The sequence below is a fragment of the Salvelinus sp. IW2-2015 genome, linkage group LG8 (genome assembly GCF_002910315.2).
Source record: "Salvelinus sp. IW2-2015 linkage group LG8, ASM291031v2, whole genome shotgun sequence".
NCBI classification, from domain to species: Eukaryota; Metazoa; Chordata; class Actinopteri; order Salmoniformes; family Salmonidae; genus Salvelinus; species Salvelinus sp. IW2-2015.
The window spans coordinates 32695520-32722413 of NC_036848.1; the positions used below are offsets into that span (position 1 = coordinate 32695520).

Genomic DNA, 26894 nt, shown 5'->3' on the forward strand with positions numbered 1-26894 from the left:
TGTTATTGGACTGGTCAATAAAAGTACTCTGTCTCTATCTAGTGTTTTTTTTAAATTAACATATCAACAAACAAAAGAGGAATAGTCACATGTAAACAAGCATACATACAACCTATTTACATTGCCAGGAATCCTAAACAAACAAATCATATTCATTAATAATACMATTTTTAATTGCCTTTTTGTTTTTCATTTTAGTTAAAGTAGTGCCATATTGTTTAAATTCATTTATAAAGTGGAAAAAGTTAGGTTTTGAATTAGACCATTTGCATTTGTGAATATGAAATGTACCTAATATTATTAGCAGTTGAATTAAATATACTACATCTTTATCAATGTCAGAATTTCTTAAATAAATCATCATATTAAAACCATTACATTGTACAACCGGTCCTATTCTTTTGTAATTCTGTATGTCAATCCAAAAAATGTGACTATAAATACAGGCAAAAAACAAATGCAAAAATGGTCTCCTTCTCCATTCCACAGAAATCACATTTATAGTCAATATTCAGCTTGAATCTTTCCAAAACATGTTTCACAGGATAAATTCTATGTAACATTTTAAATGAAACTTCCTTTACTTTGTTACTGATACAATATTTGTTAGCAATTTTCCGTCTAGTGGTGGTTGATAAAAAAAGGAGTGCCAGCGTCATGATCTGACTCCCGGATATGACGCCCAGACGCGCTGTATTCAAACTGTTCAACTAGGAAGCTAGAAAGTGGCCATTTCATTCTCAAAAGTCAAGCGTCCTAGAATGTTATTTTGGAAACAGTGGTCTATATTGTGAGTTATATTTTATAAATATTTAAAGATAGATACATGTTTTCTTAACACTAGAAAACAGTTTGGGTTGAACGATCAAACGCTTAGCTGTGTTGTTAGCCAGACCAGATACTTTTGACAGGCACATAACGTAACGTCACTAGCTAGCATTAGTCACCAACTCAAGAAAAATATATAGCCGACAAAATCTAGCAAATTATCTCTATCCTTTTGGTAAGATTATGTTCTGTAGTTTGTTAGCCAGATAACTAGCTATAACATTCAGTTGTGAAGTTATAGTACCTATTCAACTTTTTTTCCGGTTAGGCATGTTCTTCAGTTGGTTTGTGCTTGAGTGTCTGTTTTGTCTGGCATGCTAATTTCAATAACTAGGCCTCACTGCAGGTGCAAAATGAATTTAATTTAGGCCTAATGAAATAAACAAACTTTAGTATTGCCTGTTCTATTGCCTACCTAACTAGATATATTTAGACTTGATTGGAAATGTGCCATTGAATGAAATGTGAGTGATTTAATTGTTAACGTTAGTATAAACATTAAACTTCAAAGTCGTTTTTCTAGGTAACACTCCAGACATGGCATCAAAAGGCACCAGGGAGACCATTGTCAACAAGTTWGGCTTTAAATCCAGTGGCTCCAAACAGGCAGAAGCAGAAATGGACAGACTCAGGAAGGAGAATGCTCATCTGAAGCAGAAGATGGATGAAATATCAAAACGAACAGCGAGGCCACCAGACTCCRACAAAAGCAAACTGTTGGAGGTAGCTAAAGCGTAGTAGTTTGTGCAGACGTTTGGGCTAAGCAGTATTGCCAGCCTAATGATTATTATAAAGTTATAGAGTCCAAATTTAATAGGATTGATATAGTAGTGCTGATGTAGCCTACATTCATAAACAGCAAATATTTTAAACCAAAACAACCTTTTCACTCAATATATTCATAAACTTGACCATATGACATTGTGGAAGTCTGGGTTTAGCATTTTGCGCATCATGGGTGTGTCATTTTGTAAACCGTTGCTTTTGAAATTATGTCTTGATGGAGTTGTGATAGTGCACAAAAATGCTTAAAATGAGCATATCACATTTCATTCAATTCATTAAAATGTTACAATTGATTGCAGAGGATTCTGTCTCTGGAGACGTTGAGTGAGAGGAACACTCAGCAGCTGCTGGCTAAGGACAAGGAGCTGGAGACTCTGAGACAACATCTGCATTCCAATGGGGGAGAGGTGGTGGCCTCGCTCCAGGCTCAGCTGGACCAGGGGAGGAGAGAGGCCGAGTACAGAGAGAAACTGTTCCAGTCCCTCTCGGAGGAGACAGGGCATCTGAAGAACAAATTGGTGGYAGTGTCGGCAAGGTGTCAGGCACTGGAGAAACAGGGTCCTGATTTACAGGTGGGTGAGAGGAATTTTCAGTCTGCTGAGGGTGCCTAGACTTTGATCCATTTTGTTAGCCAAGGCTGAGTTATGGAGAGAATGTACACTATATATACAAAAGTATGTGGACATCCCTTCAAATGAGTGGATTTGGCAATTTCAGCCACACCTGTTGCTGACAGGTGTATATAATCGAGCACACAGCCATGTGATCTCCATAGACAAATATTGTCAGTAGAATGGCCTTACCGAAGAGCTCAGTGACTTTCAATGTGGCACCTTTCCATCAAGTCAGTTTGTCAAATTTCTGCCCTGCTAGAGCTGCCCTGGTGAACTGTAAGTGCTGTTATTGTGAAGTGGGGCCTCCCGAGTGGTCGGCGGTCAAAAGCACTGCATCGCAGTGCTAGAGGYATCACTACAGATCCGGGTCGATCCCAGGCTGTCGCAACCGGGAGACCCATGGGGCGGCGCACAATTGGCCCAGCRTTGTTAGGGGAGGGTTTGGCCGGCTGGGATGTCATTGTCGCATTGCGCTCTAGCGACTCGTTGTGGCGGCCTGAGGGCAAGCAAGCTGACTTCGGTCGTCAGCTGTACGGTGTTTCCTCCGACACATTGGTGCTGCTGGCTTCCAGGTTAAGCGGGCAGTGTGTCAAGAAGCAGTGTGGCTTGGCGAGGTCGTGTTTCGCCTCTCCCGAGTCCATACGGGAGTTGCAGCAATGGAACAAGACTGTAACTACCAATTGAATATCAAGAAATTGGGGAGAAAAAATAGGCAAAAAGTACCCAAAAAATAGATGTTATTGAAGTGTAAATTAATTGGTAGACCACACAAGCTCACAGAACGTGACTGCCAAGTGCTGTAGCGCGTACAAATAGTCTGTCCTCGGTTGCGAGACACACCACCGAGTTCCAAACTGCCTCTGGAAGCAACGTCTGCACAAKAAATGTTAATCGGGAGCTTCATTAAATGGGTTTCCATGGCCGAGCAGCTGCACACAAGCCTAAGATCACCATGCACAATGCCAACAGTCTGCTGGAGTGGTGTAAAGCTCGCCATCATTGGACTCTGGAGCAGTTGATACGCATCACTCTCTGGAGTGATGAATCACGCTTAACCATCTTGTATTCCGATGAATGAATATGGGTTTGGCGGATGCCAAGAGAACGCTACTGTCCCCAATGCATAGTGGCAACTGTAAAGAAATGGTTTGTCAAGATCGGTGTGGATGAACTTGACTTACCTGCACAGAGCCCTGACCTCAACCCCATCGAACACCTATGGGATGAATTGGAACGCCGACTGCCGGCCTAATCGGCCAACATCAGTGCCCGACCTTACTAATGCTCTTGTGACTGAATGGAAGCAAGTCCCCGCAGCAATGTTCCAATATCTAGTGGAAAGCCTTCCCAGAAGAGTGGAGGCTGTTATAGCAGTGAAGAGGGGACCAACTCCATATTAATGCCCATGGTTTTGGAATGAGATGTTCGACGAGCACATGGCCACATACTTTTGATCATGTAGTGTGTGTGTGTAACAAGAAGACACTGTAGTTCACACCCCTCCATATTAAGATGTGTTACAGTTTCCTGTATGAATGTTGTGGGCATTCCAAATCTCAAGGTGAAATTCTSTTTTTACACTCTAGATGTCAGCAGTTGCTTTCTGAATGTCATGTCGTCTGACATAATTCTTGTTTACTCTCAGATCAGGTGGCTCTGTGATATGAGGAAAGCCAGTAGTCTTATTCATCGAGAGAGAGCTCGTTTTACATCTCTCCGTCTTCAACTTTTGAATATCCATGAGGTCATGATCAAGGAAATCCGCCTCCTGACAAGCCCTCCTCACCCATTGCATTACCATACTGTATATAATCCCCCCCCCCTCCCCCCATATGATCAGCCAGTCTCGGTATTACAGGATGGGATTACCTTCTGGAAGAAGTTCATGAGCTTATGAACCCATGACTACTCCTCTCGAAGTGTAGTTAAGGCCTGAGCCAGGGGAGAACGACTGCCCTGTTAGCAGAAGACAGGACCTCCCATTACTGTGAATGGAAAAGTGGTCAATCATCGTGTAAACATATATAAAAAAATATATATATGACAATTATGGTACTAATAATTGCTTCTTATACACTAGATGTATTAGTTTGGACACACCTGATTCAAGGGGTTTTCTTTCTTTACTATTTTCAACATTGTAGAATAATAGTGAAGACATCAACTATGAAATAACACATATGGAATCATGTAGTAACCAAAAAAGTGTTAAACAAATCAAAATATAATTTCGATTCWTCAAGGTAGCCACCCATTGCCTTGATGATAGCTTTGCACACTCTTGGCATTCTCTCAACCAGCTTCACCTGGAATGCTTTTCCAACAGTTCCCACATATGCCAAGCACTTGTTGGCTGCTTTTCCTTCACTCTGGTCCAACTCACCCCAAACCATCTCAATTGGGTTGAGGTCGGGTGATTGTGGAGGTGTCTTTAGCTTTTGACTGGTACTGTATGTCTTTGAACCGATTTATTTAAAAAATCCCACAACAGAAGTTACAAGGATAATTTAGTTACTAATGGCAGCCTGCAGTACTCTGAGAGGGGGCAGGACTGAGCTAGCCTGCAATGTCACTTCGTGGARTAGTCCAAACTGCGCATGTTATGTCTCCATGAGAAGCCATTATAACCGACTTCATTTGGCTTCAATGCACTATTGAGTCTTCACATAGGAATGAATGGTGTCACGTGATCAATGGCTTTGTCCATTCCTATAGCAGACCAATACAGCGGCCCAACCTGTAGACATCCTGCCTCGTTAGGCCGTGGTTATCAGTTTGCTGGGTCTTACGAGRGGATCCGACGTCAACCTTGGGGTCATCTGTAACATTAATATAATATGGCTCTGGTGCCCCTCCAGGAATGAATACATATGTATTTGGACATTTAAGCTACAATTTAACATTTGTCTCTATACTCCAGCATTTTRGATTTTATATAGAATGCTTCATATAAAGCGACAGTACAGACTGTCACCTTTATGTTTGAATATTTTCATATCTGTTTTACTGTTTAGAAAATGAAAGCACTTTATGTATCTAGGCCCCCCCCCGCCCTCCATTTGAAGAAGTCATAAATATTTTTGACTAATTCACTTAGTGTATTAAAGTAGTAAAATGTTTATTATTTGGTCACACATTCCTTGCACTCAAATCAACCCCCCCCCCCAAAAAAAAGTATGAGATAAGAATAACAAATAATTAAAGAGCAGCAGTAAATAACAGTAGCAGGGCTATATACAGGGGGTACAGAGTCAATGTCAATGTGCGGAAGCACCTGTGTCAAGGTAATTGAGGTAATATGTACATGTAGGTAGAGGTATTAAAGTGACGATGCATATATAATAACAGAGTAGCAGCAGCGTTCCAGAGGTGGTGGGGGGGCCAATGCAAATAGTCTGGGTAGCCATTTGATTAGCTGTTCAGGAGTCTTATGGCTTGGGAGTAGAAGCTATTTAGGAGCCTCTTGGACCTAGACTTAGCTCTCCGGTACTGCTTGCAGTGCGGTAGCAGAGAGAACAGTCTATGACCATTTTTAGGGCCTTCCCCTGACACCGCCTGGTATAGAGGTCCTGGATGGCGGGAAGCTTGGCCCCGGTGACTACATCAAGCTTGTGACTTTGGATGGAAAACTTTTTCAGTGTGAACTTAAACGATGAAAACCAGATATATAGTATGTAGAAAAGATAATGGACCTAATATTTTTAAATAAGATCATCTTTGAGAACTATCAATCACCAAAATAAAAGCTAGACAGTCGGAGAATTAAAAATTCCATAAATTCAGGATTATTTTTGTCATGGCATGGGGCCCCCATTCATTTTGTTATGTTTGAGTCACTCAGGTAGCATAAGCCACATCCAAATGGGTAAAATTGCAGGAAATTTGCTTTAAACTACATTTTGTCACTGGTCAACAGTAGGGCCTTTAAACATTTTTGGATCGATGACTGTGCCATTGGCCATGACCACGGCCACCACCTAAGCCCCATTTTGATCCAGAAAAACCCCTGTATGTCACGTGTCAAACTTATTCCATGGAGGGCCAAGTGTCTGTGTATTTTCACTCCTCTCTTGTACTTGATTGATTAAATAAGGTCACTAATTAGTGAGGAACTCCTCTCACCTGGTTGTCTGTCTTAATTGTAAGGAAAAAACWAAAACCTGCAGACACTAGCAGTGGTGGAAAAAGTACCCGATGTTGTCATACTTGAGTAAAAGTGACTCAAGTGAAAGTCACCCAGTAAAACACTACTTGAGTAAAAKTATTTGKTTTTAAATATACTTAAGTATCAAAAGTAAATGTAATTGCAAAAATATACTTAAGTATCAAAAGWAAAAGTATRAATMATTTCAAATGGCTTATTATTCAAACCAGACAGCACAATGTTTTTATTATTTACGGATAGCCAGGGGCACACTRAAACACGCCTTCATCATTTACAAATTAAGCTTTTGTGTTTGAGTCCACTAAATCAGAGGCAGTAGAGTTTCCCAGGGATGTTCTSTTGATAAGTGYGTGAATTGGGTCATTTTCCTGTCCCGYTAAGCATTCAAAATGTAACGAGTACTTTTGAGTGTCAGGGAAAATCTATACATTATTTTCTTTAGGAATGTAGTGAAAATATAAATAGTGAAGTACAGATACTACTTAAGTAGTACTTCAAAGTATTTTTACTTAAGTACTTTACACCACTGGACACGAGGCCCATTACGGAATGAATTTTGACACTCCTGTAAGGGAATTTGTCCAAATACCTATGACTTCAAATGGGGGGACGAGATACATAAAGTGTTTTAATTTTTAAAAGGTGAAACGCATATGTGTGAAATACCCTCTAATAAAAGGTGACATTATGTCCTGTACTGTCGCCTCATATGAAACATTTAAACATCTCAAATCCAAAATGCTGGAGTATAGCGCCACATATATATTTTGAAAATGCTTCACTGTCCAAATRCATACGGAGGTAAGTGTATATAGCCAGCCTTACTACTGCCGCTGCTAAGAGGTGGCTGGCTGGTCACTGACTGGTTAGAGGACACCCAAGGCATTAGATTATTGTATGCAGTACATACTGTCACTAGAAGATGCTTTGGGTTAAGCTTTCTTCCCTTTTTATGTTTTGATTATAAGGGTCTCTTAGCAACCAAGAATAGTATCCCACAGACTCACATAGTCTTCATGTAGAAAGAGGTTGTTTACACCTATGTCCTCGTTTTGATATAGGCTAATACCTGTGTTTTCTTTACGATTTGATAGAATGGCCAGGGACCCACCGGTGAGGTTCCAGTAGTTGAGGATCACTTGAGAGATGTGAGTTGAACAACTTGTCCAGATTAAAAATGCCATTGTCTTTGAGTGCTAAGGAAAATTGTATAATCTAACCCTAACTCCCCCAAGTATGTGTTTTTCCTCGGTTTACAAAAAGGCTTTGGAGAAGAACCAACAGTGGCTGGTTTATGATCAGCAGCGAGAGGTCTATGTCAAGGCAGTCCTGGCCAGGACCCTTGAGTTGGAGCAGCAACTAAATCAAGCCAACCAAGCACTCCAACAACAACACAAAGAAGGCTGTTCGGACGGTAAAAAAAGGGGCCTGTGAGCCTTCAGTGTGGATTTGGCACGCGTTTGCTGTCGAGTAAATCCACTGTTAAATCGGCAGATCCGAAAAGGCATTATAAAGGCTGATTCAACACTAGACATTTATTCCCATGTGGTTAAAATAATTATCCTTTAGGGCCCTCAAACTCAACCGTGGACCTCAAAGACAGTTCCACTGCGTTTTTTTCCATTGTTCCCCCTCTAATCAGGGACTGATTTTAGTTCTGGGACACCAGTTAGGTGCAATTAATTATCAGGTAGAACAGAACCAGCATGCTTCGGACCTCGTAAGGTCAGAGTTGAATAACCCTACTCTAGGGGCTAATGCTTATTAACCTGTGTTTAGACTAGAAAGTTACTTAATTTTCTGTTATCAACTAGCTATTAATTAAGCATTACTAATTAGCTATTGCTTTGGTAAAGCACAGTCTACTTGAAAATAGTATTTCCTAGTGGCCGTTTTATAAGTGTTGCTTAGAGCCCTCTAACTCAACTCTGGACCTCAAAGCCAGTTCCACTGCTTTTTTTCATCGTTCCCCTCTAGTCACGGACTGATTTAGACCTGGGACACCAGGCGGGTGAAATGTTAAGTTTCAGGCTGAACAGAAAACCAGCATGCTCCGGACCTCGTAGGGTAAGAGTTGAATACCCCTGGCATAGAGGAGCATGTAAGACTCTAACCCTGCTTCCTTTTCCCCCAGCACCAGAGAAGTCTTCGTCCCAGCTGCAGGAGTACTACGACAAGCTGCTGCTGCAGGCCAAGCGGGACGTGGAGGCCCAGAAGGAGGCGGCGGCGCGGGCCCAGGGGGAGCTGGGCGAGCTCCAGAGACGGTACGAGGAGCGGTCCATGGAGTTGGTCGAGGCCCGGGAGCAGCTCCAGKCCGAGCGCCTCAGCAGCAGACACACAGTCGGCGAGGAGAGGAAGTGCTCGGAAGACCGCRCCGACAGAATGCGGTCCGAGCTGGACAGCATGGACACCAGGCTGGASGAGGAGAGGAAGAGGTCTGCTGAGCTGCTGCTGCAGGTATAGTTATACGCCAGGGAGATGTGGTCTTGGTGTGTTTATTATGCAACGTTGTTTGACCAGGTGAGTTGATTATAAAGCATTCTCTTTTGCAACTACGGCCTGTGGAAAAGTTACCGGGTAGAGGTTGGAGTTTAATTTAGCAGTTCAATATGGTTGGGGATTTAATGACAGTTTTCTGTGCCAGACCACATACACTACATAAACGCCTGCTCGTCAAACATCTCATTCCAAAATCATGTGCATTAATGTGGAGTTGATTTCCCCCCCCCCCCCCTTTGCTGCTATAACAGCCTCCACTCTTCTGGGAAGGCTTTCCACTAGATGTTGGAAATTGCTGCGGGGACTTGCTTCCATTCAGCCAGAAGAGCATTTATGAGGTCGGGCACTGATGTTGGCCGATTAGGTGGCTCGCAGTCGGCGTTCAAATTCATCCCAAAGTTGTTTGATGGGGTTRAGGTCAGGGCTCTGTGCAGGCCAGTCAAGCTCTTCCACACCAATCTTGACAAACCATTTATGTATGGACCTTGCTTTGTGCACGGGGGCATTGTCATGCTGAAACAGGAAAGGACCTTCCCCAAACTGTTGCCACAAAGTTGGAATCACCGAATCGTCTAAAATGTGATTGTATGGTGTAGCATTAAGATTTCCCTTCACTGGAACTAAGGGGCCCGAACCATTAAAAACAGCCCCAGACCATTATTCCTCCTCCACCAAACTTTACAGTTGACACTATACATTGGGGCAGGTAGTGATCTCCTGGCATCCGCCATTCACAGATTTGTCCGTTGGACTACCAGATGGTGAAGCTTGATTCATCCATCGAGAGAACGCGTTAACACTTCCCCAAAGTCAAATGGCGGCGAGCTTTACACCACTCCAGCCGGAAGTTTGCATTGCGCATGGTGATCTTAGCATTGTGTGCGGCTGCTCGGCCATGGAAACCTATTTCATGAAGCTCCCGACAAACTGTTCTTGTGCTGACGTTGCTTCCAGAAGCAGTTTAGAACTCGGTAATGAGTGTTGCAACCGAGGATAGATGATTTTTTACATGCTTCAGCACACAGCGGTCCCGTTCTGTGAGCTTGTGTGGCCTACCACTTTGCGGTTGAGCCGTTGTTGCTTCCATTTCACAATAAGCACTTACAGTTGACTGGTGCAGCTCTAGCAGGGCAGTAATTTGATGAACTGACTTGTTAGAAAGGTGGCATCCTATGACAGTGCCACTTTGAAAGTCTCTGAGCTCTTCAGTAAGGACATTCTACTGCCAATGTTTGTCTATGGAGATTGCATGGCAGTGTGCTCGATTTTATACACCTGCCAGCAACGGTGTGGCTGAAATAGCCAAATCCACTCATTTGAAGGGGTGTCCACATTTTTTTGTGTGTGTATATATATATACACACATACACACACACACACACACACACACACACAGTTGAAGTCGGAAGTTTACACCTCAACCAAATACATTTAAAATTAGTACTTTCACAATTCCTGACATCTATTCCTAGTAAATATTCCCTGTCTTAGGTCAGTTAGGATCACCACTTTATTTTGAGAATGTGAAATGTCAGAATAATAGTAGAGARTGATTTATTTCAGCTTTTATTTCTTTCATCACATTCCCAGTGGGTCAGAAGTTTACATACACTCAATTAGTATTTGCTAGCATTGCCTTTAAATTGTTTAACTTGGGTCAAACATTTCAGGTAGCCTTCCACAAGCTTCCCACAATAAGTTGGGTGAGTTTTAGCCCATTCCTCATAACAGAGCTGGTGTAACTGAGTCAGGTTTGTAGGCCTCCTTGCTCGCTCACGCTTTTTCAGTTCTACCCACAAATGTTCTTTAGGATTGAGGTCTTGGGGACATTGTCCATTTGGAAGACCCATTTGCGACCAAGCTTTAACTTCCTGATTGATGTCTTGAGATGTTGCTTCAATATATCCACATAATTTTCCTCCTCATGATGCCATATATTCTGTGAAGTGCACCAGTCCCTCCTGCAGCAAGCACCCCCACAACATGATGCTGCCACCCCCGTGCTTCAGGGTTGGGATGGTATTCTTTGGCTTGCAAGCCTCTCCCTTTTTTCCTCCAAACATAACGATGGTCATTATGGCCAAACAGTTATATTTTTGTTTCATCAGACCAGAGGACATTTCTCCTAAAAGTATGATCTTTGTCCCAATGTGCAGTTGCAAACCCTTAGTCTTGACTGATTTCTTTAGATTTTCCCATAATGTCAAGCAAAGAGGCACTGAGTTTGAAGGTAGACCTTGAAATACATCCACAGGTACACCTCCATTTGACTCAAATGATGTCAATTAGCCTATCAGAAGCTTCTAAAGCCATGACATCATTTTCTGGAATTTTCCAAGCTGTTTAAAGGCACAGTCAACTTAGTGTATGCAAACTTCTGACCCACTGGAATCGTGATACAGTAAATTATAAGTGAAATAATCTGTCTGTAAACAATTCTTGGAAAAATGACTTGTCATGCACAAAGTAGATGTCCTAACCGACTTGCCAAAACTATAGTTTGTTAACTAGAAATTTGTGGAGTGGTTGAAAAATGAGTTTTAATAACTCCAACCTAAGTGTGTGTAAACTTCCGACTTCAACTGATTTATATATATCGTATACCCTCTGGAGAAGGGAGTGATCCCTTTCTCTCTGCCACTTTCCCGTCTGTGACCTTCTACCTTCTTCGCCCCCCTGTACACTTTCCCACTGTTCCAATCTCCTTATTTTATTTTTAAGACATACTTTTCTCTTCAGGTGAATCTACTCCAGAAAACTCTGCTAAACCAAAAGGAGGAGCAGAGGAGAGTTGCTATACTGGAGCAACATGTATGTATTGTCAACGTAAACCATTCCTGACTCTAGATGGTGAAATAATCAGTTATATAACATCTCTTATGCAATGGAACATCCAAGATCTGCTGTGCTCTCTTGATTTTCTTTTGTCTATTCCCCCCAGATCCAGCTGTCTGCCAAAGACTTTGAGAACGAGAAGCTTGATCGACTGAGTTTACAGCATCAGCTGCACAAGGTCCTGAAAGAGCTGCGCAAGGCTCGGGACCAAATCACAAGACTAGAATCTAGCAATAAAGTAAGCGTTGTGTACTGTTGCTTTACGCATCAATTCTTTTGACATTTCTGCTTTTCAAATGAGTCGTCATGAGTACATTTACTATCTTCAGATAAGCAACTGTCGACGAATGTTTTTTTATTTTTTATTATAGAAACAGCAGAGCGAGTCTCGTTTCTCTGAGCCAAGTTCTTACAAGCCTGAGTTYGAGAGGCTGTCCATTGAGGATCCCATCCCCACCTCAACCTCCAAAAGCCTCCTGGAYGAGAGTTTCCTGGAGTGTCCAAAGTGCAGAGCTCCATACGCCACCAGTCAGCACAGAGAACTGCTGGCCCACCTGGACTACTGTTTCACTTGAACAGCCTATAGGGAATTAAAAAGGGAGCACATCTGTCCAGTCTGTYTTGCTTTTGTCTTTAAGATATTATTTTTACATATTTCTTTTCATGTCGTGTTTTTAAAGTGAAACGTCAGGGATCTGCTGTAAGATCCTGAAGATTTGTTTACCAGTCTTTTGTTTCAATAGAAATCAGTGACTTTTTGACAAGAATAAACTATTTTCAGAAATCTTTTTTTAGATGGAAAATGTTGTGTGGATTGTTTTGATAGGACGCCTGTATCTTTGTAGTGACTGGGTGTATTGATACACCATCCAAAGTGTAGTTCATAATTTCACCATGCTCAAAGGGATTTTTCCCAACTTTTTTTACCTCTTTACCAATAGGTGCCCTTCTTTGCGAGGCATTGGAAAACCTTCCTGGTCTATGTGGTTGAATCTGTGTTTGAAATTCACTGGTCGACTGAGGGACTTTACAGATAATTGTTTGTGGGGTACAGAGATGAGGTAGTCATTCAAAAATTATGCTGAACGCTATTATTGCATAGAGAGTCCGTGCAACTGATTACGTGACTTGTTAAGCAAATTTTTACTCCTGAACTTATTTAGGCTTGCCATAACAACAGGGTTGAAAGCTTATTGACTCAAGACATTTCAGCCTTACATTTTTAATACATTTTAAACCATGTCTAAAAACATAATTCCACTTTCACATTATGGGGTATTGTGTGTAGGCCAGTGACACAAAAACATTTAAAATTTAGGCTGTAACAAAACTACATTTGGAAAAAGTCAAGGGGTGTGCTTGCTTTCTGAAGGTACTGTAAATGTGTGAACAAGGCCCACATCCGCCTCAGTTCTTACTTTGCAAACCAGCAGAACTAAAGCTCGAATGAGATTGCATGAGCAAATCCTATAACCCAGACTGAAACGATTTAAGGCCAAGGAYTAGCGAGGCTTCTCTGGGTAGTGGAAAAGAGGTTGAGGTGTCTCTATTCAAGGAATGTGACAACATGGTCTTAGCTGTAAGGTTACTGCTGCAGAATATTCATCTGGTTGGTTCCAAGCACTGTGTTATGAATAATTCTGTCAGTTTGATGCCAATTTTTGACAACTTGCAACAGAGTCAGAGAAACATATATCATTTACCTTTTTTTCAGACAATTGGGTAGCTTTGATTCTATTTTTGTTTTGGCCTGTGTACAAAAGCTCTCTTTGCTCTTTATTTGTTATGCACATTACAAACATTTGCAATAAAGATCATAGCCATTGTCCTGTATCGGCACAATCGTTGAGTATTCGTTGTCTGTTTGTCACAGTCGAATGGAAACCACGCGGGACAATGCAGTCGTATGGATAGCAAGCAAACCTGATGACATCAGAGCACCAAGTATGACTGAAACCATTGATACTTAATAATACAAAATAAACACTGAACTAGTACATGTGTGTTTTTTTTTATTTCAAAAAGACGTTCAAGACTACATCATACAAGACAATCAGTGAAGTATCCCATTCCCTTGTACATTCAGACACACATCCTTTGCTTTGGTTGATTGGTGTCATCTTTGGTAATGGAAAAGTTTCCCAACTGCTAGAAGGGGCTGGCCYGTGACGGTCGGTTTGCTTTTGTCGTTGTTGTGGAACATGGTTTACATTTACAGTCTTGTGGAATTCTACTCCCGCGACATCCCTCTGAGTAGTTAAAGATCAACTGCTTTCACAGAAACCTGCGACGGAGGAATAGAACGTGTATACACATGCTGCATATAATGAACTTATAACTGATATTTGGATTCAATAAGAGTTCGTCATACACACTAGCTTCCAAAAGTTAGAYCAAATGTCGCACAATTGCTTGCTACGCGATCGTTTGTTTGGAAAGTATTACTTTTCATTTTTAAATGTAGTTATTGCAACTCTTACCAGTGTGTCCAACGCGTCTGTATTTGCCGAGGAAGCAGATCTCCTTTTTCTTGTTTGTGACAATCTTCTGGTCCTCGGGCCTCAGGCCGGTGGGGTGACGGGAGAAGATGAAGGAGTATCCGTCCAGGCAGGTGCCGTCCAGGTCAACCTCTCTGCAGGAGTAGTGGATGGCGTAGTTGTCGTAGTCGGTGTCAATGACCCAGTGGTCATCGTCTATGTGGAGGAGAGAGGAGACAGAATCATAGCAATGGTTGGTTTAACAGCAGGCTTTGACAGCAGGCAGCTTCATCAATGGCATGCTATTAAATACTAATGAGGAAGAGTTAAGTTATCMTCAACGTGTGGTGGAGTAACTCAATGGAATATTGTGCACAACAATAGGAGACGTTAGTCTTGAGTTTGAGCCTGTAGTCTTTCTTACTTCCAGTCTGGAGGTACGAAGCAGCGCCCCAATATCTCATCTTGAACTTGGCAGGGTCTGGAGTGTCCTCGAAGGTGCCGAACATGTTGGCACACATTTCCCAGTTGCTAAAGGGAGGAAAAGGGGAGGATAAATGAGGAAGTTCGGTGGAAGTGAAAGCATAATGAAGTTCAGGAACAATTTTTATCATTTGTAAGTAAACAGAACTCACTTCAGGATGATAACTCTGCCGTGGGCAGTTGCAGTCATTTTGCCACTTTCATCTACTGAGAACTGAGCGACGACATTGTCCAAGAGGAACAGACCAACAGGATCTTTCTTGGCCACAGCATACCACCTACCAGTATACTTCAAGATGAAATGAGAGCTCTATCAATCCCGGCATACCATACAATGACATTCCAGTTCCATTCTACAACGTTTAACATTCCAAGGCTGATAGATCAAATTGGACAAGAGCAGAGATACTTTATGAGAAGTTACATTTCCCAAAATTAGAATTGTGTTCTTACCCTGCTCCTGTCGAAGTTCTGCATGACCTGAATGTTTGAAACTTGACAGTCCTGTGCCCAGCATGTCGCCAGGACACAGAGGGCCACACAGATCCTCAGCATGTTGCCTTGTTGATGGATCTGTGGAAGACAGAGCCCAGAGTCATGAGAAAAATATCACAACATTACCACCAGTACATCGCATCAGGTCAATAGAAGAGCCATATCCCGYTCCATTACAGCTTCACTCTAAAAAGCGTGCCTACTAATCCAAAAGATGAAAAGTTATTTTGAAAAGTACGTTTTTAGTTTTTTTTAAACTCAACCACAAGCGGAATAGATGTAGAACCTACTATCCATTTCCATGTAGTACATACCTTGTCCAAAAAAAAGGGCCGAGGTACTTTGCCTCTCCAGACAGGGTTTTTTATAGTGTAGGGTCTCGCCACAGCCAGAGTTGCGTAAGAACAACTGCAGATGTGAGACAGCCCCCAAGCAGGAGCCTCCCCTCAAATTGGGCAAACATTACATAACTCCAAACAAGACTCCCATTTGACCCTAGCCCCACACATGTGTTTTTGCTGCCTTATGAAAGAGCTGTTGTGGGTAAAGCCAAGAGCACATCTGAAATGCTATACATACTCACTATCAATCACTAACCGTGAAATGTTTCGCTTCAGCAGTACGAGCCCCACGTTAATGTCCAGATCCAGACTTTTAAAAGGCATGTTTCAGCTCACTTTTATCCCCCCTGGAACAGCTACACAATGTTCTTTCTGGTTAGTCATGTCTCCACTTTTCTTGAAATGTTTCACTTTTCACTGGAAAACCCTGTTAGGCAATCATGTACAATGTTTATTGCTGTATGTCCAAGACATCTCTAATGGTTAGGATAGGATAGGATAGGATAGGATAGGATAGGATAGGATAGCATAGCCTCCTATAGGATAGCCTGTGGAGATAAAAAAACATTGACTTCTGGTTTGCTATACAACCAATATCAAAGAGAAATACCTTGTAGTTCAACCCAAAGTCCAGGTCCTTTTGGATTCACGCCACTCAATCAATGCTGATCTGATTACGGGGAAGGGCCTGACTGTTTGTGTTGTGTGTTTTCACCTGAAATCTCAACTAATCATTCGGAACTTGGAACAGAGAATGCCGTGAGTGATCAAACAGAATGAATAAATTGTTGTATCCCATTGATCATACCACGCCAGCAAATTCCATAAGATATTATAAAGGCTCATACATGCTAACAAGTTGTAGAGCATTATACCTGCAGGCTTTATGTAAAGTGTTATGAAATTTTATTTTTATTTATTTCAACTTTATTTAACCAGGTAGGCCAGTTGAGAACAAGTTCTCATTTACAATTGTGACCTGGCCAAGATAAAGCAAAGCAGTGCGACAAAACCAACAACACAGAGTTACACATGGGATAAACAAACGTACAGTCAATAACACAATAGAAATGTACAGTGTGTGCAAATGTAGTAAGATTAGGGAGGTAAGGCAATAAATAGGCCATAGAGGCGAAATAATTACAATTTAGCATTCACACTGGAGTGATAGATGTGCAATAAAAATAAACAATATGGGGATGAGGTAGTTGGGTGTGCTATTTACAGATGGGCTGTGTACAGGTAYGGTGGGCATATACAGTAAATRGGGGTGTGTGCACWTACTTTTTTGGCCTCAAAACCTTGATTGTGGCATAAAGCTACGAGTAAGCTTTCCAAGTGGACATTTGTTTTTCTTTCTAGGATCGTATAACCGCKACTCAGGGGCCCAGTTATGTAACTTGGCACGGCTAACCGCAAAAAGCCTAATTTGTTGCTCCAAAGAATGGCTGAACCAGTGCCAGAGTCATTAAAAAGTAATCATTTTTATCTGCTGGATATGTAATATAGTATTCCAAACTAGATATATACCGTATGTGTAGGGGGCAAGACAAAGTATATTGGGAATGTTTAGTAACTTTATGAGGTGTTTTGTAACTTTATGAAGTACAYCCCCAACTTTACAATTCATCAGGTTGGTTACAGTCACCTGTGAAGCTTTTTTGCAACCAACCAAAACGATCACTGCCAAGCAGCATCAGATCAGATATCTACAGTGTGGGAATGTGATGATAGGAGAGGGCGGATTAATCAGACATAACTCCACCCCTTCAATGCAGGTTTTCAGTTCTGTCACGTATAGATGGAGGATCTTAATTTGAGCAAGTTTGCTACAGCAGGAAAACAGTTCTGCAGCAACAGGACATGTGAATTATTAGATGGATTATGGCTGTTTTTGTAGGGGTTGATGCATTTTTCGTGAGGGCAAATCAAGTTTGAAATGTCAAAATAGAAATGACAAACTTTAGAAGCCTTTTTAAAACTAAAATACACTAAAAGTTTGCAGTTCCTGCTGTGCAAGAACATTATCAGCAACAAAAGAGTGATTAAAGGAAGTTCCYACATGTCTACTATACTGCAGGTAGCAGATAGTGGTTTTTATTCAACACAAGTCACCTGGCTGGTGGGGTGGGGCACCCCAGTGTGACAGCACAGGGCATACAGTGTGGCCTTTCTGGACACAGTGCCACTTGTTTTCCACGTGGAGGCTGGTGACCATAAAATAACTGATAAGCAGCGGCCGGTTCACACACTACTGCAATGAGAGGTTTTGAAGGAATGGGGGAGTTTCTTGAACGCATCCAATCCAAATTGATYGCAGACTTTAGTTATCAAGTCTATGAGTGTCTCATGTTGTCTAACGTCTTTCCACAGTGTCTGTTTTTCTTCTTCTTGCCTATATGTAAACTAGGCAAGTCAGTTAAAGAACAAATTCTTATTTACAATGACGGCCTAGCAAAAGACAAAAGGCCTCCTGCGGAGACGGGGGCTGCGATAAAAAATACAAATGTAGGACAAAACATAACGACAAGAGAGACAACACAACACTATATTAAGAGAAACATAAGATACAGCACTGTGGCAACACATGACAACACAGCATGGTAGCAACACAACATGACAACAACACAGTAGCAACTCAACATGGCAGCAGCACAACATGGTAACAGCACAAAACATAGTACAAACATTCTTGGGCAAAGACAACAGCACAAAGGGCAAGAAGGTAGAGATAACAATGCATCACGCGAAGCAGCCACACGTGTCAGTAAGAGTGTCCATGATTGAGTCTTTGAATGGAGAGATGCAGCTCRTTRCAGTCKCTAGCTGCAGCGAACTGAAAAGTGGAGCGACCCAGGCATCTGTGTGCTTTGGCGACCTTTAACAGAATGTGACTGGCAGAACCGGTGTTGTACKTGGAGGATGAGGGCTGCAGTAGGTTTCTCAGATAGGGGGGAATGAGGCCTAAGAGGGTTTTATAGATAAGCATCAACCAATGGGTCTTGCGACGGGTATACAAAAATGGCCAGTTTACAGAGGAGTATAGAGTGCAGTGATGTGTCCTATAAGAAGCATTGGTGGCATATCTGAAAATATGATGGTCATATGGTAAAGAACATCTAGCCATGAGAGCACCCTTACCTGCCGATCTATAAATGACGTTGCCGTAATCTAGACTGGGTAGGATGGTCATCTGAATCAGGGTTCGTTTGGCAGCTGGTGTGAACGAGGAGCGATTACGATAGAGGAAACCAAGTCTAGAGTTAACCTTAGCCTGCAGCTTKGATATKTGCTGAGAGAAGGACAGTGTACCGTCTAGCCATACTCCCAAGTACTTGTATGAGGTGACTACCTCAAACTCTAAACCCTCAATCACACCGGTGGAGAGAGGTGCATTCTTCTTACCGAACCACATGACCATTGTTTTGGAGGTGTTCAGAACAAGGTTAAGGGCAGAGAAAGCTTGTTGGACACTAAGAAAGCTTCCTCAGCGTGATAACATTGAACGTTTGCTTATTTGTCTCATTGCAGCCAGCGACACTATTACCATATGGCTTTCTCCATAAGATTAACTCCTAGGTACGGTGTCCATGTGACTAATCCATTCCATTGTGCCAGGCCAGCCCCGTCTCTCTCTCTCTCTCTCTCTYKCTCTCRCTCTCTTTCAGAGAGGACATCCCACAAATCACTTTTACTTAATCTGGGATTAAATGATGCAGCTATTTTTGTTGGCCTGTTGTCTGACTTTGATTCAGTGCCATGCTGTGTTGGCTGGGAGAGAGAAAGACCCTTTGTACACCGTACCAGGGGTAGGCAGCTAGATTCAGCCGTGGGATRATTTTTGTCCAAGGGGATTGTCGGGGGGCCAGAACATAACTATRATAATTTGTACACTGCAAATTGACCACAAGTAAACACAAAAAGAGATTGAATTTGAAAATAACAATAATTTCATACCTTGATTACATTGAGACACGATCACATATTTGTATTTGTATTTATTAAGGATCCCCATGGCAGCAACTCCTGGGTCTAGCAACATTAGACAGTTCCAGTATATCACAAAAGTGAGTACACCCCCCACATTTTTGTAAATATTTGAGTATTCTTTACATGTGACAACACTGAGAAATGACACTTTGCTACAATGTAAGTAGTGAGTGTAGAGCTTGTATAACAGTGTAAATTGCTGTCCCCTCAAAATAACTCAACACACAGCATTAATGTCTAAACCGCTGGCAACAAAGTGAGTACACCCCTAAGTGAAAATGTCCAAATTGGGCCCAAAGTGTCAATATTTTGTGTGGCCACCATCATTTCCAGCACTGCTTAACCCTCTTGGGCATGGAGTTCACTAGAGCTTCACAGGTTGCCACTGGAGTCCTCTTCCACTTCTCCATGACGACATCACGGAGCTGGTGGATGTTAGAGACCTTGCACTCCCCCACCTTCCGTTTGAGGATGCCCCACAGATGCTCAATAGGGTTAGGTCTGGAGACATGCTTGGCCAGTCCATCACCTTTACCCTCAGCTTCTTTAGCAAGGCAGTGGTCATCTTGGAGGTGTGTTTGGGGTTCATTATCATGTTGGAATACTGCCCTGCGGCCCAGTCTCCGAAGGGAGGGATCATGCTTCTGTCTCAGTATGTCACAGTACATGTTGGCATTCATGGTTCCCTCAATGAACTGTAGCTCCCCAGTGCGGCAGCACTCATGCAGCCCCAGACCATGACACTCCCACCACCATGCTTGCACTGTAGGCAAGACACACTTGTCTTTGTACTCCTCACCTGGTTGCCGCCAACACACGCTTGACACCATCTGAACCAAATAAGTTTATCTTGGTCTCATCAGACCACAGGACATGGTTCCAGTATCCATGGTCCTTAGTCTGCTTGTTCTTCAGCAAACTGTTTGCGGGCTTTCTTGTGCATTCATCTTTAGAAGAGGCTTCCTTCTGGACGACAGCCATTGCAGACCAATTTGATGCCGTGTACGCGTATGGTCTGAGCACTGACTTGCTGACCCCCCACCCTTCAACCTCTGCAGCAATGCTGCAGCACTCATACGTCTATTTCCCAAAGGAAACACCTCTGGATATGACGTCGAGCACGTGCATTAACTTCTTTGGTCGACCATGCGAGGCCATTCTGAGTGGAACCTGTCCAGTTAAACCGCTGTATTGGTCTTGGCCACTGTTGCTGCATGCTCAGTTTCAGGGTCTTGGCAATCTTCTATGCCCAGGCCTCTTTATGTAGAGGAACAATTATTTTTTTTCAGATCCTCAGAGATTTTCTTTGCCATGAGGTGCCATGTTGAACTTCCAGTGACCAGTCAGTATGAGGGAGTGTGAGAGCGATGACACCAAATTTAACACACCTGCTCCCCATTCACACCTGAGACCTTGTAACACTAACAAGTCACATGACACCGGGGAGGGAAAATGGCTAATTGGGCCCAATTGGACATTTTCACTAGGGGTGTACTCACTTTTGTTGCCAGCGGTTTAGACATTAATGGCTTGTGGTGTTGCAGTTATTTTTGAGGGACAGCAAATTACACTATTATCAAGCTCTACACTCCACTTACTTACATTGTAGCAACAAGTGTCATTTCTTCAGTGTTGTCACATGAAAAGATTTATACTCAAAATATTTACAAAAATGTGAGGGGTGTTACTCACTTTTGTGATATTGACTGTATATACAGTTTTAAAATATGACATGATATTACATTTCATAACACTTTCCCCAATACATTTAGTGTGTTCCCTCAGGCCACAATTCCACTATCACATATTTACAACACAACATCCATGTGTACGCGTGTGTAGAGTGTGTGTCTTATCATGTGTATGTATGTCTGTGCCTGTGTCTGTCTCTTCACGGTCCCTGCTGTTCCATAAGGTGTATTTTAAGCTGTTTTTTAAATTCTACTGATTGCATCACTTACCTGATGTGGAATAGAGTTTCATGTAGCCATGGCTCTATGTAGTTTATCTTGCCAATGAAAAAATAATTGAAGTAATTGGCAATATTAGTGGGTTTTTTGATGAGYGAGCCATCTGATTCAATGAATGATGGAGCTGAGTTTGCCTTTTTGCCCAAAATGTAATTTAAGGTGCTCCAAAGCTTTTTACTATCATTCTTTATGTCATGTATCTTTGTTTCATAGTGTAGTTTCTTCTTCTTTTTATTCAGTTTWGTCACATGATTTCTCAATTTGCAGTACATTAGCAAATCGGTTGTGCAGCCAGACTTATTTGCTATTCCTTTTACCTCATCCGTTTCAACCAAACAATTTTTCAATTCCTCATCAATCCACAGAGATTTGATCGTTTTTACAGTCATTTTGTTAATGGATGCATGCTTATTAGTAACTGGAATAAGCAATTTCATAAATGAGTCAAGAGCAGCATTTGGTTTCTCCTCATTACACACCACAGACCGACAAATATGATTTACATCATCAACATAGTACTCACTACAAAACTTATTGTATGACCTCTTATACACTATATAAGGCCCAGCCTTTGGAACGTTGGTTTTCCTTGATATGGCTACTATATTGTGATCACTACATCCGATGGATTTGGATACTGCTTTAAAGCAAATTTCTGCAGCATTAGTAAAGATGTGATCAATACATGCTGTTTGTAACTACCCTGGCAGGTTGACTGATAACCTGAACCAGGTTGTAGGCACTAGTTACAGTTTGAAGACTTCTCTTGAGTGGGCAGCCTGATGAAAGCCAGTCAATATTTAAATCACCCAGAAAATATATCTCTCTGTTGATATCACATACATTATCAAGCATTTCACACATGTTATCCAGATACTGACTGTTGGCACTTGGTGTGCTATAGCAGCTTCCCACCAGAATGGGCTTTAGGTGGGCCTCCCGGGTGGCGCAGTGGTCTAGGGCACTGCATCGCTAGCTGCCCCACCAGAGACTCTGGGTTCGGACAATTGGCCTAGCGTCGTCCGGGTTAGGGAGGGTTTGGCCGGTAGGGATATCCTTGTCTCATCGCGCACCAGCGACTCCTGTGGCGGGCCGGGCGCAGTGCGCGCTAACCAAGGGAGCCAGGTGCACGGTGTTTCCTCCGACACATTGGTGCGRCTGGCTTCCGGGTTGGAGGCGCGCTGTGTTAAGAAGCAGTGCGGCTTGGTTGGGTTGTGTTTTGGAGGACGCATGGCTTTCGACCTTCGTCTCTCCCGAGCCCGTACGGGAGTTGTAGCGATGAGACAAGATAGTAATTACTAGCATTTGGATACCACGAAAATTGGGGAGAAAAGGGGGTAAAAKAAAAAGAAAAAAAAGAATGGGCTTTAGGTGAGGCAGATTACTAGCCATATTACTTCAACAGTATTTAACATGAGATCCTCTCTAAGCTTAACAGGAATGTRGTTCTGAATATAAACAGCCACACCTCCTCCTTTGKCATTTCTGTCTTTTCTGTAGATATTATAATCATGTATTTCTACCACTGTATCATCAAAGGTATTATCTAAATCAGTTTCAGAGATTGTCAGAATATGAATATCATCTGTTACTAGCAAATTATTGATTTCATGAACCTTGCATCTTAAGCTAAATCTGTTAACTTAGGCTATTTTTAGCACTTTTATGGGTTGCTTGATTGTTTTCATTGCTTTACTGGGAAGCTTAGCAGAAGTAGATCAAAAATGTATCACTAGCCACTTTAAACAATGCCACTTAATATAATGTATATGTATATACTGTACTCTATATCATCTACTGCATCTTGCCATCTTTATGTAATACATGTATCACTAGCCACTTTAAACTATGCACTTTTATGTTTACATACCCTACATTACTCATCTCATATGTATATACTGTACTCGATACCATCTACTGCATCTTGCCTATGCCGTTCTGTTCCATCACTCATTCATATATCTTTATGTACATATTCTTCATCCCTTTNTACCATCTACTGCATCTTGCCTATGCCGTTCTGTTCCATCACTCATTCATATATCTTTATGTACATATTCTTCATCCCTTTACACTTGTGTGTATAAGGTAGTAGTTGTGGAATTGTTAGGTTAGATTACTCGTTGGTTATTACTGCATTGTCGGAACTAGAAGCACAAGCATTTCGCTACACTCGCATTAACATCTGCTAACCATGTGTATGTGAGAAATAAAATTTTGATTTGATTTGATTTGACATGCTCATGTTATTTATGTTAGTGCAGGGTACGCTGCACACAGTGGACTTCCTACTACAGGGCCTTGCGAAAGTATTCACCCACTTGGCATTTTGCCTATTTTGTTGCCTTACAACATGGAATTAAAATAGTTTTTGGGGGGTGGGTTCCTGCGTTCCTGCTGGTGTACAGCAATCTTTAAGTCACACTACAGATACCACAGATTCTCAATTGGATTGAGGTCTGTGCTTTGACTAGGCCATTCAAGATATTTAAATGTTTCCCCTTATGCTTAGGGTCTGTCACATCTGCTCCTGCCACGCCCTCTAGTGTTCATCCGGTGTCTCCTTGACCTGCAGCCACTCACCCCGTACTCTCTCCCTCTCTCCCTCTCTCTGTGTGTGATTGTGTGGGTGGAGACAGGTGTGCCGGAGTCAGAGCAGATCCCCACCAGATGCAACCCGTTCAATAATCAATGCCTCTACAAATACTCAGTCCTGCCACTTCCACTCTGCCAGATCGTAATCTCTGCTCAGTCAGTTTATGCTTCTAGCTATTTGTTATTATTCAAGATCCTGTTACCCTGACTGACGCTGTTTATCCTCTCCACTGCAGTTTCGCCACTCTGGTCCCTGTCTCTTGTTCCATGTCTCGCTACAATGTTCTGTATTCGGCACACTACTACTCCCTTGGATTCACCTGCTTACCCTGTCTCAATCCCGTTCACTCCAGCCTCCGCATCTGGTTTCCTACAACCCACCCGAGCTTCCCCTGGCCTGCACTCCATCTCTCCCTGTTTTGCAATAAATACCTTGGTTAATTCATCCCAGTTTCCTTGTCTGAGTCTGCTCTTGGGTTCCCCTGTGCCGMTCCACCTAACAGGGTCATTGTCCTGCTGGAAGGTGAACATCCGTCCCAGTCTCAAATCTCTGGATGACAAACAGGTTTCCCTCAAGAATTTCCCTGTATTTAGCACYATCCATCATTCCTTCAATTCTGACCAGTTTTCCAGTCCTTGCCGATGGAAAACAAACTGTGTTCTCGGGGTGATGAGAGGTGTTGGGTTTGCGCCAGACATGGCGTTTTCCTTGATGGCCAAAAAGCTACATTTTAGTCTCATCTTTACAGAGTACCTTCTATATGTTTGGGGAGTCTCCCACATGCCTTTTGGCAAACACCAAACGTGTTTGCTTATTTTCCATAAGCAATAAAAAAAAATCTGGACACTTCTGTAAAGCCCAGCTCTGTGGAGTGTACGGCTTAAAGTGGTCCTATGGACAGATACTMCAATCTCCGCTGGGGAGCTTTGCAGCTCCTTCAGGGTTATCTTTGGTCTCTTTGTTGCCTCTCTGATTAATGCCCTCCTTGCCTGGTCTGTGAGATTTGGTGGGCGGCCCTCTCTTGGCAGGTTTGTTGTKGTGTCATATTCTTTACATTTTTTWATAATGGATTTAATGGTGCTCAGTGGGATGTTCAAAGTTTTGGATATTTTTTTATAACCCAACCCTGATCTRTACTTCTCCACAACTTTGTCCCTGACCTGTTTGGCGAGCTCCTTGGTCTTCATAGTGCTGCTTAGTGGTTGCAGACTCTGGGGCCTTTCAGAACAGGTGTATATATACTGACATCATGTGACACTTAGATTGCACACAGGTGGACTTTATTTAATTAATTATGTGACTTCTGAAGGTAATTGGTTGCACCAGATCTTATTCAGGGGCTTCATAGCAAAGGGGGTGAATACATATGCACGCACCACTTTTAAACAAGTTTTTTCATTTCACTTCACCAATTTGGACTATTTTGTGAATGTCCATTACATGAAATCCAAATAAAAATATATTTAAATTACAGGTTGTAATGCAACAAAATAGGAAAAATGGCAAGGGGGTGAATACTTTTGCAAGGCACTGTAGGGCACRCTGCCTTAGTGCTAACAGTATAAMGCTGGTTCATTGGCACATGATTACCACATACAATAGCTGTAGGATCWGTAGWGGCATTCAGGGCAGTTAGAGGGACATGAATTAGGTTACTTACATTGTGTCTTCCAACACCCCTGAAGTATTATGACAACTCAGCGASACAATGGTAGGGATTAACTGAGCTGGGCTTGGGTGATTGATAAGTCATTGTCTCAACGCAGCCTTATAATGCTGTGAAAGGATCCAGGAACCCAAATGATTTACATGGATCCCATCCTCCTTATAAAACAAGCTTTGTTTCCAGAAGGTATCAACATTGTCAATACATGTTACACCMACAGAGCTACACRTCTTTTTATTTGTAGGAATACTTGGGGWCAGATTTCCTGAAGTAAAATTATTTTTAGCTGATTGCTGGTGATTTGAGTCTTTTTTGACTATAAACTAAAATCCATTTACTAAAATCTTTGGCGGGAGGGCAGGGGGGGGTAAAAAAACACAATCACAGGCCGGATTTGAGGACCGCCTGTTGCCGCCCCTGCCGTAAATGCATCATGAGCCAGTCTTAATCCCACATGTGAAATTAGACAGGGGAACTTTGTCCGTCCTGTCTTGCCAGACAGTGTAGTAGGGTAATAAAAGCACACATTTGTTTGCACCATCTTTCACAGATCTCTGATTGCCCTCACTTAGCAAGGCTTCCAGATTGCCCTATGAGGACAGTGAGATTAAGATAATTAAGATAAAATACTTCTACCAACATTGTGGACATCATGTCTAGGTGTCTTTTGTTCAGCAGTATGTTTATCACACTTGAACCGTACCAAGACTAAAATGAGCTGGTTAAATACATTATAGAGGGAACTGATTTAAWTGAGCTCTTTTTTGAATTGCTTCACTGATGCTACTACTCACTTGGCTTCACTTTGACTGTAAATATAGCGTAGGGATTTCTTATAAACACACAACACTGTGAGAGAGAGTTCTGCGGCTGGAATATTTGCTTGGAACTATAGTGGGGAACTGCAGCATTGTTCTTCAAGGTGAACTGTCCAACTATTTCCTACTCAGTGGGCCTATTGGGTAAATAATCTATTGATGAGTCAACCATTTTGTCCCAAAATGAACTTTCTATACCACAGCTGCAGTAGGAGATAGAGCTCCAACAACCTGCCTCCCTTGCCTCAGATTGGATTGTCCAATATAAAATGATCTGTGTTCGGATTTGCAGGTTAAGAAAGCTTAGGGCTTTAATTTCATGACGTCACAT

At 42.2% G+C, this 26894-nt stretch overlaps 2 protein-coding genes across 4 annotated transcripts; one reads left to right on the forward strand and one right to left on the reverse strand.

The window, feature by feature from the left end:
* The first annotated feature begins 682 nt into the window (after positions 1-682).
* Positions 683-13571, forward strand: LOC111967747 (centrosomal protein of 55 kDa-like). 3 transcript variants are annotated; one of them, XM_070444883.1, is made up of 9 exons: positions 683-790; positions 1352-1551; positions 1914-2186; positions 7488-7541; positions 7657-7807; positions 8534-8850; positions 11632-11703; positions 11834-11965; positions 12099-13571. In XM_070444883.1, the coding sequence occupies exons 2-9, from the start codon at positions 1366-1368 to the stop codon at positions 12300-12302; spliced, it is 1389 nt and encodes a 462-aa protein (XP_070300984.1). In that variant the 5' UTR covers positions 683-790; positions 1352-1365; the 3' UTR covers positions 12303-13571. The 3 variants fall into 3 exon arrangements, with proteins under 3 accessions (XP_070300984.1, XP_023848841.1, XP_023848842.1); XM_023993073.2 differs by having other exon boundaries at positions 684-790; positions 8528-8850; XM_023993074.2 differs by lacking the exon at positions 683-790 and adding an exon at positions 857-1003 and having other exon boundaries at positions 8528-8850.
* A 148-nt stretch (positions 13572-13719) lies between these two features.
* On the reverse strand, positions 13720-15586 carry rbp4 (retinol binding protein 4, plasma). The gene is made up of 6 exons (XM_023993075.2): positions 15497-15586; positions 15141-15260; positions 14840-14976; positions 14629-14735; positions 14208-14420; positions 13720-14011 (listed from the first exon to the last, which is right to left on the reverse strand). Exons 2-6 carry the CDS (start codon positions 15240-15242, stop codon positions 13992-13994), a joined length of 579 nt encoding a protein of 192 aa, XP_023848843.1. The 5' UTR covers positions 15243-15260; positions 15497-15586; the 3' UTR covers positions 13720-13991.
* Positions 15587-26894: the final 11308 nt, after the last annotated feature.

Bases quoted from the DNA above. Each gene is read 5' to 3' on its own strand.
- rbp4 (XM_023993075.2), bottom strand. From the start codon at position 15,242: ATGCTGAGGATCTGTGTGGCCCTCTGTGTCCTGGCGACATGCTGGGCA. The intron at 14,977-15,140 runs GTAAGAACACAA...TTCATCTTGAAG, and splicing joins AGAACTTCGACAGGAGCAGG to TATACTGGTAGGTGGTATGC. The intron at 14,736-14,839 runs GTGAGTTCTGTT...TCCTCCCTTTAG, and splicing joins GGCAGAGTTATCATCCTGAA to CAACTGGGAAATGTGTGCCA.